At 47.6% G+C, this 15,278-nt stretch overlaps 2 protein-coding genes across 2 annotated transcripts; one reads left to right on the forward strand and one right to left on the reverse strand.

Annotated features, from left to right (window-relative positions):
- On the forward strand, positions 1 to 936 carry LOC128830230 (olfactory receptor 51G2-like). The gene has a single exon (XM_054016016.1). It carries the CDS (start codon positions 1 to 3, stop codon positions 934 to 936), a length of 936 nt encoding a protein of 311 aa, XP_053871991.1.
- Positions 937 to 5,435: 4,499 nt separating this feature from the next.
- LOC128844444 (olfactory receptor 51G2-like) lies at positions 5,436 to 6,392 on the reverse strand. The gene has a single exon (XM_054042228.1). The coding sequence runs from the start codon at positions 6,390 to 6,392 to the stop codon at positions 5,436 to 5,438; it is 957 nt and encodes a 318-aa protein (XP_053898203.1).
- Between the last annotated feature and the right edge of the window lie 8,886 nt (positions 6,393 to 15,278).

Raw genomic sequence — 15,278 nt, forward strand, 5'->3', positions numbered from 1 at the left:
ATGTCAGCTGTCAATGACACCAACTTCAACTCTGCAGTGTTCCTACTGACCGGGCTACCTGGGCAGGAAGACGTCCATCTCTGGATCTCTATCCCCTTTTGCTTAGTGTATGTTATTTCAATAATAGGAAATTCAGTCATTCTGTTCATTATAAAAACAGATCCAACCCTCCATGAGCCCATGTACATTTTCCTTTCCATGTTGGCCATCACAGACCTTGGCATATCGATAACCACCATACCCACGATACTGGGCATATATTTGTTTAACTCTAGGGAGATCAGCCTTGATGCCTGTTTTGCCCAGCTGTTCTTCATCCACTCCCTGTCATTCATTGAATCCTCCATTCTCTTGTTGATGGCCTTTGACCGCTTTGTCGCGATCTCTAACCCACTGAGATATGCTTCCATCTTAACTCTTCCAAGAATAGCCAAGATGGGACTGGTGTTTGTGTTAAGAGGGTTTGTCCTAACATTCCCACTCCCCTTTCTCTTGAAGCGGTTCCGATACTGTCGAGCCAATGTCCTCTCCCATTCCTACTGCCTGAACCAGGAGGTCATGAAGCTGGCTTGTTCAGATATCACAATCAACAGCATCTATGGCTTGTTTATTACGCTCTTAATGGTGGGGTTGGACTCGCTGCTCATCTTCCTCTCTTATGTGATGATCTTCAAAACAGTGCTGAAAGTCGCGTCCCCGACAGAGTGCCTGAGGGCCCTGAACACCTGTGTCTCCCACCTCTGTGCTGTTGTGCTCTTTTACACACCAGAGATCGGTTTGTCTCTGTTACACAGATTCGGGAAGGGCTCGCCTCCATTGCTTCAGATTCTCCTGGGCTACATCTACCTGCTGGTCCCGCCTCTGATGAATCCAATTGTGTACAGCGTGAAAAGCAAACACCTTCGTGCGAGGATAATCAGGGTGTTTGTCAAGTGATGGGTCAGTTCATCACCCGGGGCCAGCACTGGTTACATGGCAGATGAAAACCAGGGGCCACCTATTCCATCCTGTACCCTTACATCCGAGATGACATAAGCAATTGATCTCCACTCTGCAGAGAGAGGCAGGATCTAAGGCCTGGAATAATGGGATAGGTGCTGTTCCTGCTTCCTGGTGTGGGAGGACAGTGCACTGGGGGAAGGTGACCAAGGCAGACAGCAGCATTTACAAAATTACTATGTTCCTGGAGCGACTGGGAATGGTGGGGTGTTGGCCCATAAAGAGCTGTATCAGCGGTTGAAGCAGTCTCGATACAGTCAATAAGGAGATGGGATGTGGATGTTGTTTCGCATTATAACTGGCCCATCACTGGCCTGTCTCTGGTTAAAGTTCCAGGGGCCACGAAAAAAGGTGCCGAGCTTCTTTGGCAGTTTCAGTCCTGGCCCTTCCTGAGCGCTCTGGATGCTGCGTGATCCATGGGGCTGCATGAGCTGTGGACAGGGGCTATTGAAGGGGCACAGACACCCACCCTCCCCTTACCCCCTTAGCCAAGTCCTAATGACTGAGTCATGTCAGAGACATGATTAACACCAACAGCCCAGGAGAAGCCATTCACACCGCCCCCCAACTCTGTTTGTGACTCTGAACACAGCACACCTGCTGAACCCACTACTCATGTAGGCAGAGCTGAGCATGTGAGTGAGGGTCTGACACACAGGAGTCCTGGTAAGAGACTAAGGCCCAGATTCCCTCCTTCTCCTCCCCTCTGTTTGCCCTGCTGCAGGGTTGAAATGGTCCTCAACTCCCCCACAGTGGCCCAGCAAGCTCCTATCCCAGCCCAGCCCATTCAGTGTAAGATGACCACTTTTTCAAAAGCAAAAGCAGATCATATGCAGGATCCACATCCCCGCATTGACCCCATTCCTGCTCCTCCTCTTCCCCTGAGGCCCCTCCCTCTGCCCCATCCTTTCCCCCAAGCCCCACCTCCTGCTCCTCCTCTTTATCTGAGCTCCGCCCCCTCTCCAGGCCCAAGGCCAGAGACTAGCTGCCCTAAGAGTTGCCCAGGGAGCCACAACCACTGTATGGAGCCCCAGACCCTCCTCCTGTCATAGGCAAGTGGCTGGGGGCCCCGAGAGCAGCCCTCAGCCTGTGACTCTGCCCCCCAGGATGCATCCCCTTAGGGAAGTTGTAGAGTTCGAGGCTCCCCACAGAGGCCTGGGCTTCCAGGGCAGCTCTTATCACAGCACAGCTCTGGCCTGGCCGGGGAGGAGACCCTCAGGGGTAGTGGAGGAGCAGGCGGAAGGGCTTAGTAGGAAGTGATGGGGACAGGCGTCAGGGTGTCAGGGGAAGAGATTGGGCAGGGGATGTGGCAAGCCTGAACCCACGCTGACCCCAGCCAGCAGGATGGTGGGTGTCTCTTGAGTAAAGGAGGAGGGTGGGACTGGGGGTTAGGAGACCTTGTGTTTTGGAATAGACTGAATAAATGTGACCCCACAAAGGGGGCTCTTGTTTTAAGTATCCCAGGCTGAGAGTCAGTTATTGCAAGGACCTTAGAGGGAAGGGCAGGACACCTGCAGGGCTACCTCAGACCACAAGGAGTCACACTGGGGTGGCCCCTGTGTGCAGGGACTTGGCCAGAGTGTGCCAGGCTCTTGGAAGCTGTTACCACTGGGTGGAGTTCCACCCAACCCCCAGACTGCTCTAAACTCTGCTGAGGCAGGGGGAGAACAGGCCAGTGAATCAAACCTCTGTAACTAGCTCCTTGCTTTCCCTGCTCGCTGAGTCCATCCAGGCCTGTCACCGCTCAGATGGCTGGAATGCTGCCTGCGGTCTGTGCATTGCGCTGTGACTCAACAGAGCTTGGTTTGATTCCTTTCCCCTCTGTGACCATGCACCATTGGCTGTCTCTGAGCCTCTGCACAGGTGGGTAATAACTCTGTCCTCTCTCACAGCAGTGGTGGGAAGATATATACATTCAATGTGCTATGATTGTCTCACTAGGGAGCCACATGAGACCCTAAAATTAGGGTGTGACTACCTCCCATAGAAATATTGTTATAAGATGATTATAGCATATCTAGGATGTATTTTATGCAAGATGAATCATATAAGCTATCATTGGAAAGATTATGATTTACTGACTATGATTATCCTATTTGTATGTACGTATCATTTCTGTCTCTGAAGTTAGGAATATTGACTAGGTAACAATTAAAACTGTGTTTACACCTGGAGAACACCCACCAGATATTATGCAATCAGCCTGGATGGGCCATTAGGGGGAACAATAGGAGTTTGAACATGCTAATCTCCCACCTTCCTGAGAAGCTTCCTGGGATGCTGTTTTGATACTGCAGCTTCATGTGTTCATATCACCTGGTACTGGACCCCATCTTGGCCTGCTAGTATTTTTCCAAAAATAGGGCGTGGAGCTCAAACTGGGAAACAGAGCATTCCTGCCCTGTGTAAATCCTATATAAGGCATAGAATTGAGCTGGGCTCTGAGGTGGGAGCTAATGGGAGGTTAAAGGGGGCAGGGAGAATCAATGGGTTTGGAGCAGGTGGGAGGAGGCTGACGTGAGCAGCAATGTCTTGAATAAGCTGGGTGCCTCCCCGGCCATGTCTGACCACAGATAACATCACCCACAGATTTCAGAGTAACAGCCGTGTTAGTCTGTATCCGCAAAAAGAAGAACAGGAGTACTTGTGGCACCTTAGAGACTAACAAATTTATTAGAGCATAAGCTTTCGTGGACTACAGCCCACTTCTTCGGATGCATCCGAAGAAGTGGGCTGTAGTCCACGAAAGCTTATGCTCTAATAAATTTGTTAGTCTCTAAGGTGCCACAATCACCCACAGAGTCTGATGGGATGTAGCCACACAAAGGCAAGGCAAGCTTTTGTTCTCTGATGTTCACAACAGTTTTGTCTGAATATTAGAACCAGTCGATGTTCACGTTCTTTTTTAATAGTCAATACATGTCATAAGGGCAACATCAGAAATATGATCAAATAACGCGTGTGCCACTGGGCTTCAGCATTTGCACATGCACAGCCTTGGAAGCCTAGCCTTTGATCCTACACACCATTTAAGGGGCAACTCACTATGAATTTTTCCTTTTTTGCGACATGACACGACAAGGGAAAAAGAAGGGGGAAGATTTTATTAAGCCAAAGATAGGAATTACCGACATGAACGAGACCAATGGCCCATCTAAACCCGCATCAAGTCACTTATAGTGACCAGTATCCAGTGACCCCCAAAAGGACAATGACGGAAAGCAGGCCCACCTGGAGATTTCCCAACTGAGGCCTTTCCCAGCCCCCATCACCGTGCTCCCTGCCGGCAAGCAAAAAGAGATTAAATGATCATCCAAGGCCACGCAGGCACTCTTTGCCAGAGCTGGGAATTAAACATGGGTTGTCTAAATGCTGAGACTTTGCCTTACCCACAAGACCATCCTTCCTCTTCCCAGCTGCTGGACAGTAGCAGAAAGTTATGACACGGAACTTAAAGAGATCAGAAATTTTCTACTTTTGGTGCTGTCACATGTAAAAACATCCCATCCCTTTGCAGGTGGCTGGGATTTCCATGCGGTAATTCTGCAGAGTTGAAATGAAATAATAAAAGATCAAGCTCACTCGACTATTCTGGGTTCAGGTCAGGAGTTATTATTATTTTTCAGTCTTTGCCAGTGTACCTGGAATGTGAAGGACACAAAGCAGGACATGATGTGCTTACAAGCTAAAATAGGCCCTTGAAGGTATCTGGTGCATTTGCCCACACTGAAGCCGTGCCCCAGCTGTACGGGCCTGGAGTGGGATGGGACACAGCAGCTGGCTATACAGGGATCACTCACTCAGCACTTAATAATACCTAGCACTTGTCATCAGTACATCTCAAAGTGCTTTAAAAGGCAGTCAGTGTCAGCAGCCCCGTTTTACATATGGGGAAACTGAGGTACGGGGCGATGAAGATACTTGGCCAAGGTCACCCAACAGACCAGGGGCAGAGCCAGGATTAGAACCCAAGTCTTATCCGATGCTCTGTCTGCTAGGTCACACTGCCTCTCCACATGCACCACTGGGTGGGATGCCCGTGGCAGCTGTTTAACCACACTTAGAAATTCTGCCCATGAGTTTGAGGCAAGAAGTGAAGCAACTGTCAGGCCGGCATCGTAGCAAGTATCTCAGAATAACTTTACTGAAGTTAGGGCAGTTGGACGGTGAGTGGGGAGCATAGCAGCTGTTCTCTACCTAGGGCTACCAGTAGCCATCCAGCGGCTAACCTCTGGGAAATCTTTACATTGTTTTCCCCATTTGCCTTTGATGGAAAATCCCATTGGACGATGGGCCTGACTCTGCCGCAGCCTCGCACCTCATGATGCCTTAAAAACCTGTGCAAAGTGGGTGCAAATGCTACCAGATCTAAAGGGATGCATTTGACACAGGTGTGAATGATGGCACAGATGCAGAGCCAGTGTGACCAAACCCCCTCAGTCTTTATTTGGGATCGTCTTCCTCTGGAACCTCTGGGCTATCCTCCTGCGGATCTGTTTGGTCTTCACGCTGTACACGATGGGGTTCATCACTGGTGGGACCAGCACATAGACATCGGCCATGAGGACGGGGACGAGGGGAGAGGCACGTTCCTCAAAACGGTGGATCATGGAGATGCCAATCATGGGGATGTAGAAGATCAAGACGGCAGAGATGTGGGAGACGCAGGTGTTCAGAGCCTTGAGGCGCTTCTCCTTGGACACAATGCTCAACACAGTCGTAATGATCATGACATAGGATAGGACAATGAGCAGCGCATCTAAGCCCATCGTGGTGATGACCACAAACAAGCCATAGATGCTGTTAATCGTCCTGTTGGAGCAGGCCAGTTTCATGACATCCTGGTGCAGGCAGAAGGAGTGGGAGAGAACATTGGGAAGACAATACCGCAGTCTCCAGAGGAGAACAGGGATTGGCATTACCATGAGCACGCTCCTCGCCATGAAAGCCAGCCCTATCCTGGCAACAGTGGCATTGGTTAAGATTGAGGCGTATCTCAGGGGCTTGTGAATGGCCACAAAGCGGTCAAAGGCCATGGCCAGCAACACGGCTGACTCCATGACAGAGAAGGTGTGGATGAAGTACAGCTGGGTGAAGCAAGCATCGGCATTAACCTTCCTGGAATTAAGCAGGAAGACGCTCAGCATTGTGGGCAGCGTGGAAGCTGACAGGCCCAGGTCGCTGAGGGCCAGCATGCTCAGGAAATAGTACATGGGCTGGTGGAGGCTTGGATCCGCCCGTATAATGAACAGGATGGTGCAGTTCCCCAGGACTGCCACAATATACAAGGAGCACAAAGGGATGGCGAGCCAGCCGTGTGCTTGTTCCAGCCCTGGGATGCCCACCAGGAGGAATACTGCAGGGCTGGCTGAGGTGTGATTGAAAGCTGCCATGCTGCGAGCCCGGGTCACCGACACCGTTGCCTAGAACAAGAAGCAGTTTTGTTATTAAAGCCATGATTGGGTGCCACAGAACCTATTCACAACACAGTACAAGTCCTTGAGCCAAGCTCTTCCCAGGTGTACCTCCACTGATTCCCAAGCAGTTGCTGCAGCGGTGAATTCGGGATTCCCTGTTACTGGAGAGAGAGAAAAAAACCACACCTGTTCCCTCTTAGAAAGGCATCGTGTTTAGCTTTGACTAGCTGCAAGGACCTTGCAATCTCTCTTTGTTGTATGAAGTTGTGCATTCTGTGCATCACTTATGATTTCTCCTGAGGCAGCAAAACCCTGCCCTGTCATTGGCTAACTGACTCCATCACTGCTTCTTGGGAATAAGATATCAGAGATGTGTACTTCTAACATACTGCAGCTTCAATCAAGTTAATACATCTCTATCGTCTCATTCCGGAGCTCACATACCTTTCACCAGGGGCCGACTCCTGGGGTCCCTGCTCAGGAAAAACTCCCACTGCAATCCATGGGAGTAAGGGCTCAATGACCACTGAGAGAGGGTTTTGGAGCTGGCCCAGTGACACAGATGAGCCTCATCCTTACCCCTGAAAGATTGTTCAGCATTGGTGGATGGGTGCTGAGTGCATACAGAACATACACTGGGGGTTCAAAGGGGGGATGCCTGAAGCTAGGCACCCAAATCTGCATTTAGACTCCCAATTAAATCGGCCCTATTGCCAGAGGTGAGGAGCGCTCCCAGCTCCCAATGAGTTCCTGGAGTGAACGTGGCGGGGTTCTTTGTATTATTTGTCTGTGGAGAGCAGTTACTTCCTTCCCTCCCTGCCTCACTGCCTCCAACAAACACCTATCCACCCCCTCCCCCTCACTCTTTCACAGTCCGTGCACACAATTAACTCTTTTCAAACAAAACCAATTTGCATGGAGAATCTGAAACAGCAAGTTCGGCCTCCATTGCAAACTCTTGGTTTCAGTGAGAGCTGCAGATGGGGTCATCCTGGGTGGGCCCAATTCTCCTCTCACATGCTCCGAGCGATCCCACTGAAGTCAAAGGAGCTGCACCAATGGACAGGCCCTGCATCAGGGTTCCAAGACCTTGCTTGGGACTTTTGGAGACTACCCTCCCAGCAGCAGCAGCTTATACCATTTTTCACACACTGTAACATCCTGATTGGCACCAACGTAAGGGAATGGAGATTCAGAACCTCTGAACGGAAACTGACAGCCCCCTGTAGCCCAGTGGGTCAGCTTACCTCTGTTATATTCACTGCTTTGCATTATACAGTACACGCTTTGTTATCCGGCACTTTAATATCCAGAAAACTCTGTTAACTGGCATCTGGGGCTGGAGCACTCGTGGGGAAAAGCTGGGGGCCCCGCACTCAGTAACTCCTCCCCCATCCTCCCACAGCTTCTGGAGCACCAGAAATAAGCTCAGGAAGGGAGCGGGAGGAGCTGGGGTGGGGTGTTCGGGGGAAGAGGCACGGCGGCTGCAGAGCACCATGACTGGGGGCCGGGAGCACAGCCCCATGGCTGTAGGGGGGATTTTATCCATAGCGACATCAGCCAACCATAGAACATGAACTGACACCAGCTTCTGGAATGATTCGGTCGGACCATCTGACCGCAAGGGTGCCATGATAATGAATTAATGTATATGATAATGGGGTAAAATCATAAATACACTAACCTATAGAAGAAGGACACCTTAACATTGGTAAGGGAATGATATATGTATAAGGAAGAGGGGAGAAACCCCTATGAAATTTGCATTAGACATGGTAACATCAGCATAACACGAGTCATTACAAAACCTAATTTTACCATACTAATTTCCCCCTATTGTTACTCACACCTTCTTCTCAACTGTTTGAAATGGGCCACCCTCATTACCACTGTTAATTGAATTGTCTCGTTAGACTGATTCCCCACCTGGTAAGGCAACTCCCATCTTTTTGTGTACTATGTATAATGCATAAATATACCTGCTACTGTATTTTCCACTCCATGCATCTGTTGAAGTGGGTTCTAGCCCATGAAAGCTTATGCCCAAATAAATTTGTTAGTCTCTAAGATGCCACAAATACTCCTCATTGCATCCCAGGGCAGCAGGGGAGAGAGAAGTAGACCTTGGGAGGGGCAGAGTGATGGCCACTGGTAAAGATGAGAACGGTAACAGTGATGAGGAAGATAATGGCTAACATTTCAGGTTGTTCTGCAAGGGACCGTGTCAGTATGGATATTCAGATGTGCTCTCTGTATTATCTCTATCTACCTTACTGTGCGTGTGACTTTGCTAAATGTATTTGTAAATATAATAGAGTTGCTATAGTGTGAGTGTTGCACCTGTGCACATCAGGGTGCCCAATCATATAATAACTTTAATAATAATCTGACTGGGCCTGATCTTGGGACAAGAACCTGTCAACCCTCAAAGTGATCACTTGGAATTTAATTCATAATCTTTAGGCCAGGTTACACCCCAAAATAATAAATCCAGGGTCCCACTTTACTTTGACCCATTGTGAATAAAAGACTGCATTAGCTTTTTGCCCTCTTTTCCTCTCCCTTTCACTGGCTACGATGCCAAGCATCTTCACTTCCTCTCTCCTTAGATTTACTCCTGCACAGCCTTCAGATTCATCTTCCTAACTGGAGTTTCTCCTTCTGACTTATCGTCTGAATTCGCTGTTGGAGACCGAGCGAGCAGCACAGTCTGCTGAACGGTTTTCTGTGTTCTTAGTGTACGTGATTGGCAGTTGTATCAACGCTCTTCAATTATGTGCACAAAACTGGAGTCAAGCCAGTCTGCAAATCTGGTGTCAAACCAGGAAAGACAATGGCATTGTTCCAGATTTACACCAGTGTAGGTGAGATCAGAATCTGACCTCTATTTTTATATCAGTGTAAAATCACTGCTGGTAACATCTGTGGGTGACACAAAGATTGGTGGGGCCAGGGCCAGCTCCAGGCACCAGCACAGGAAGCAGGTGTTTGGGTCGGTCAATGGAGAGAGGCGGCACGTCCGGGTCTTCGATGGCAATTCGGCGGCGGGTCTCTCAGTCCCTCTCGGAGGGAAGGACCGGCCGCCGAATTGCTGCTGAAGAATGAAGCGGCGCGGTAGAGCTGCTGCTGAACTGCCACCAATCATGGTTGTTGTTTTTTTCTGTTCGCCAATTGGGGCGGCGAAGAAGCTGGAGCCAGCCCTGGGTGGGGCAGTAAATAATGAGGACAGGCCACCATCCCACAGAGCCATCCGGGCAATCTGGGCCCATTCGAACAACATGCATTTGAATACCGCCAAAGGCAAAGACAGACATCTCGGACCAAGGAATGCAGGCAGACCTACTGAACGGGGGACTATATCCTGGGAGGCAGTGACTCTGAAAGGGATTATGGGGTCATAGTGGACAAGCGACTGAGCATGAGGTCCAGGGTGATGCTAGGGATGATGCGATCATTGGATATATGAACAGGGGGTAGTGACCAGGGAGGGGATTTTACCTCTATTGGGCATTGGTGAGACCGACACTGGGATGTTGCATCCAGCTCTGGTGCCCTTATTTTAAAAAGGATGTTGACAAATTAGAGAGGGTGCCGAAAAGAGCCACCTAAATGATTTGAGGGACAGAGAAAATGCCTCACGTGAGAGACTTAAAGAACTCAGTCTGTTCATCTTATTGAAAAGGAGAGAAGTGTAAGGACCTTTCTGGGGAGAACATGAAGGGTACTAATTAGCTCTTTAATCTAGTGGAGAAACACAGAAGCTGAATTCAGACAAGTAGAAATCAGAAATTATTCACGATTTTTAAAAAGGGATGGAGATGAACCATTGGAACAAACTCACAAAGGAAGTGATGAATTGTCCATCTCTCAATGTCTTCAGACCAAGACCGGACACCTTTCTGGAAGGTGTTTTAGCCAAGCAAATGTTTTGGTTTAGTCAAATGCAAGTTATTGGACTAATTAAAAGGGTAACTGGTTGCTAGACAGAAGGACACACTGGATGATCTAAAGGTTCCTTGTGGCCTTAACACTAAGAATCAAATCATAATCTGCCGGATATTAGATCCTGTGTGTTCCCATCCCCAGATGTAAACTCTCCTAGCCAGACATTATAAGTCTGATGCAGGAATTACCGTGTGAAATTCTACAGTTTGGGATAGGTAGGAGGTCAGACCAGATTATTGTTTATAATAAATGTTGATCTCACTCTGTTCGATATTAGACCAGATATTAGACCAGACTAGATGCGAATGATCACGACCTTATTTAATTTGCTATGTGAACACAGAATATGTTCCTGACCAGTGAGATGTGTACACTTGGTATCTTGTGGACACAGTGCTCTTCTGCAGTTGGATCATGGGACGCACATGGGGGAACCCTGATTTCAGACATTCAGGTGAAACTCTAAGTAGCAGGCTTGAGAATTGACACTGCATAAAGAATTTCCTCGCAGTCCCTTTTCAAGCTTTCCGAGTTCTTGACCTTCCCTTAAGCATCTTAATACATTAATTAAGCCTCACGATACACCTGTGAGTCTGGTGAGTCAGTAGCATTAATCCCACTTTTAGAACTCTACAAGATTCAAGGTATTCTGGGGCAGCTTCTCCCTTCCATCACACTACTATAAATCTGGAGTCAAACCAGGAAAGACAATGTTAGATGTACCCCAGCGTAACTGAGCTCAGAATCCAACCAATGTATTGCACAGACCCATGTATTGCACCAGAGGAACCGACATACTCACCAAATTCAGGCATGAACAGAGAGGAGGAAATGGGGATGGTCTTCACCAGACAGGGATGAGATGCACTGTAGGGTTTTCATGCAGTGCCTGTCAGGCTCTCCCTGTGGCACTGTTATATGGGTTCCCTCAAAAACTCCCCAGGGGTTGCTGATCATCTGGGAACAAAACATTTCTGTGTGCTCTTTAACCCTATAAGTGCTGCACACCAAGCACCAGACTCTTAGCTAGTGTTAATCAGCATAGCTCCATTGACCTCCATGGAGCTACACTGAATTACATGAGTTCAGGACCTGGCCCACTGACATGAGTGGTGCTACACTTGTTTACACCAGCTAAGGATCTCGTCCTTGGAGCTCAACAGAACTACATCAATTTACACCAGCTGATGATCTGATCCATTGATATCACTGGAGCTAGGCCGATTTCCACCAGTTGAGTATCTGGTCCATTGACATCAGTGATGCTACACCCGTTTATACCAGCTGAGGATCTGGACCCAAACTATTAAACCATCATAATGGCATCTATGTCCTTTAATGTGCTATGTTCTTAGTTGTCAATACTCAGTGTTCTTCTCCAATCTCCACTCCTGCAACCTTCTCTATTTGATAAACTGGTTTTGAAACATTTAAGCTCCCACATAAACATCTGTCCACTTCTAAAGCTTCTGGAGAGCTCTGGCCTGTGCATTTAGCTCCCACAAGCCAATGTGTTCTTTTCCATTTCATTTAACTTTTTTCACCTGCCTCCTCACGTCCCATGGTTCAGCTAGGATTGGGACTGGAAGTGCAGAGACCATTTGGCCTGGGGACATCCACAGTTAAAAGCAAGGCCCAGTGAGCTTGAGCTAAAATAACAGAGGCTTTAGCTGAGATCTGTAATTGACCTATATCATCAGGATCAGACACAGAGGGAAATGTAACACACACTGTCCCCTGTGTTATACAAGCTCTCCCCTTCTTGGGGCTTAGTTTTCCTAATGCAGAAATTAGCAATAATAAAACAAAGTACAGCTCAAACCTCCTCTATTGGTTGGTATGTTCATATGGATCCTCACTCCTGGCTGCTCAGCCCACACCCTATATCCTCTCTTCCCACAGAACCCTTCCCTGCTCTGAAACAAAGAAAGACATTTGCTCCTGGTTCAAATGTAGTCCCAAATTTCTAGGGCAATTACCTTTCAACAGAACTGGTACATTCATAGATTTTAATACCAGAAGTGGCCAGAGGGACAGGGGAGGAAGGAGCAGCGAGAGACAATGAGAGTGGAAAGGGAGGAGAAATACTGGGGCGAGTGGAGGAGCAGGGAGAGAGAAAGCAAGAGGGGCAGGCGATTAAGTGGGGGCAGTAAGGGTGATAAGGAAGGAAGGGAGAAGGCTAGAAGGCCAGGGAGAGACAGAACAGCAGTAGAGATTCACTGGAGCTCCTGCCAAGCAGACACAGGAAGACCCGCATGTCTGTTGGCGCGTTTAAGGTTGGGATTGAAACCTGAAATGCTCACATATGAATTGGAGATGGCAACTGCCCTCTAAATGTTCAAAAAACAGAATATTGCCTTGTCTCTCTAATATCCTGTAGCCAACACGGCTACAAGGACACTGCACACACAAAACAGAAGGCAGTTGAAAAGTCCTGCAATAGTAAAAATAATAAATTAATAATTACTGCTAGGATCACATTGTTTTTCTGTCAATCTCATGAGCTTTGTGGGGGTGGGGGTGTGGGGGGGAATCTGTCCCATGGATTTTGAATGTTTTGGGTTGACAATAATGAGAGACAACTTCACTGACGAATTCCAATCCATGACTGTTCCTATACACAGGGGCTGTGAGCAGATGAGGCATGGGTGGGCTGGGGGAAGGATTAGGCCAAGGGATCAAAGTCTATTAATCATCCCATCCTGCCCCAGAAGAAGGCTGCACCACCTGGCAAGCTATGGGGTTTCAGCAGCCTCTGAGAAACAAATGTGAGCTTTCTCCATGGCCAGGCCCGGCTCCAGGTTTTCTGCCACCCCAAGCGGTGAAAAAAAAAAAAAGCCGGTCGGCGGCACTTCGGCAGCAGCTTAATCGTGCTGCTCCATTCTTTGGCGGCGGTTCAGTGGTGGATCCTTCACTCCTTCTTCCTCTTTGGCGGCACTTCAGTGGGAGCGCAAAGAGGAAGAGAGGGACTGAGGGACCTGCTGCTGAATTCCTGCCGAAGACCCAGACGTGCTGCCCCTTTTGATTGGCTGCTCCAAGCACCTGCTTCCTTAGTTGGTGCCTGGAGCCGTCCCTGTCCATGGCCTCTGCTCACCTGCCCAGGATCCAGATCAGGTATGAAGTCTGTGGTGTGCTTGAAAACTGTGGTGGAATTGTGGACTGTCACTTTAATTTCAAAAGGGTTTACTGGTCCTGCTTGTAGGGAAGGAGTTCTGTAGGGAAGCGAGAGATATGAGTGACTAGAGTAAGGTGAGGTAAGTTGGGCATGTCTGCCTTAGGGAGCAGCCTGTTTTGTCTCTCTCTGCTTTGGGGTTCTTCTGTGTGAGGACTCTGAATTCTAAGAAACAAAGCAGGGATACACTGCAATCTTCCAGTAAGAGGATTTTTTGTTGTCAGACAAAAATGATGGTTGTAGTCCATTAAGGTTGCAGCAGAACTTATCCTCTCCACCCTTGTACAAACAGAAAGAAAAAGTTCCAGGGTGTGTCGGTCAATTACAGAATGACTATGAGCCACCAATGTGATGCAGCTCTGAGACAGGCTATTGCAATCCTGGGATGCATCAGGCGAGGTATTTCCAATAGAGACAGGGAAGTGTTATTGCCATTGTAGAAGGCATTGGTGAGACCTCATCTGGAATACTATGTGCAGTTCTGGTATCTAATGTATAAGAAAGTTGAATTCAAACTGGAACAGGTGCAGAGAAGGGCTATGAGGATGATCAGAGGAGTGCAATACCTACCTATACTTGGATTTTTCTAGCATGGAATTTCTATCCATACAGATTCTATGGTACAGTTTAGATTTTTACTTTAGTTGATTCAACACATTCTTTCACATATAGTACCACTTCCACAGCAGCACAATCTATTCTGTCATTCCTATATATCTTGCACCATAGTATTACTGTGTCCCATTGATTATTATTTTTCTGCCTAGTTTCTGTGATGCCTATTATAGCAATATCATCATTTAATACTAGGCGCTCTAGTTCACCCATCTTAGCATTTAGACTTTTAGCTCTTGTATATAAGCATTTGTACATTTTGTCAATATGCAGTTGCTTGCATGTCTGTCTTATATTTTAATGGGACTCGTTCATGTTTGACTGTTGCTTGCTAACTCCTATTTATAGAATTTTAGAAGTGTGGGACTGGAAGGGACCTCAGCAGATCATCTAGTCCAGCCTCCTGCAATCAAGGCAGGACTAAGCAATAACTAGACCATTCCTGGCAGGTGATCTATACTATCTCTGATTTAATCTGTTCTTAAAAATCTCCAGTTATAGAGATTCCACCACCTCCCTAGCTATTTGTTCCAGTGCTTAACTAGCCTGACAGTTGGAAAGTTTTTCTTAATGTCCAACCTAAGCCTCTGTTGCTGTAATTTAAGTCCATTGCTTATTGTCCTATCCTCAAAGGTTAAAGAGAAAAAAAAATCACCCGCCTTCTTGTAACAGCCTTTTTATGTACTTGAAAACTGATATCATGTCTGGGACTTTTCAGATTGGAAAAGAGATAGCTAAGGGCGGATATAATAGAGGGCTATAAAATCATGACTAGTGTGGATAAAGTAAATAAGGAAGTGTTATTTACTCCTTCTTGTAACACTTGAACTAGGGAAAACCAACTGAAACTAATAGACATCAGGTTTAAAACAAATAAAAGGAAGTATTTTTTTCACACAACACACAGTCAACCTGTGGAACTCCTTGCCAGAGGATATTCTGAAGGCCAAGACTGTAACAGGGTTCAAAAAAGAACTAGATAAATTCATGGAGGATGTGTCCATCAATGTGGATAGTGACATCATCACTTGGCCCTCACTCCCCTCCTAACTCAACACCTGGAAACATGTCGCAAGAAAAAAGACTGAACTGGGGAGTTGGTCCCAGCCTGAGCGTGGAAGATCTGTGAT

This window comes from Malaclemys terrapin, chromosome 1 (assembly GCF_027887155.1).
Source record: "Malaclemys terrapin pileata isolate rMalTer1 chromosome 1, rMalTer1.hap1, whole genome shotgun sequence".
Taxonomy (NCBI): Eukaryota; Metazoa; Chordata; order Testudines; family Emydidae; genus Malaclemys; species Malaclemys terrapin.

Bases quoted from the DNA above. Each gene is read 5' to 3' on its own strand.
- LOC128830230 (XM_054016016.1), top strand. From the start codon at position 1: ATGTCAGCTGTCAATGACACCAACTTCAACTCTGCAGTGTTCCTACTG.
- LOC128844444 (XM_054042228.1), bottom strand. From the start codon at position 6,392: ATGGCAGCTTTCAATCACACCTCAGCCAGCCCTGCAGTATTCCTCCTG.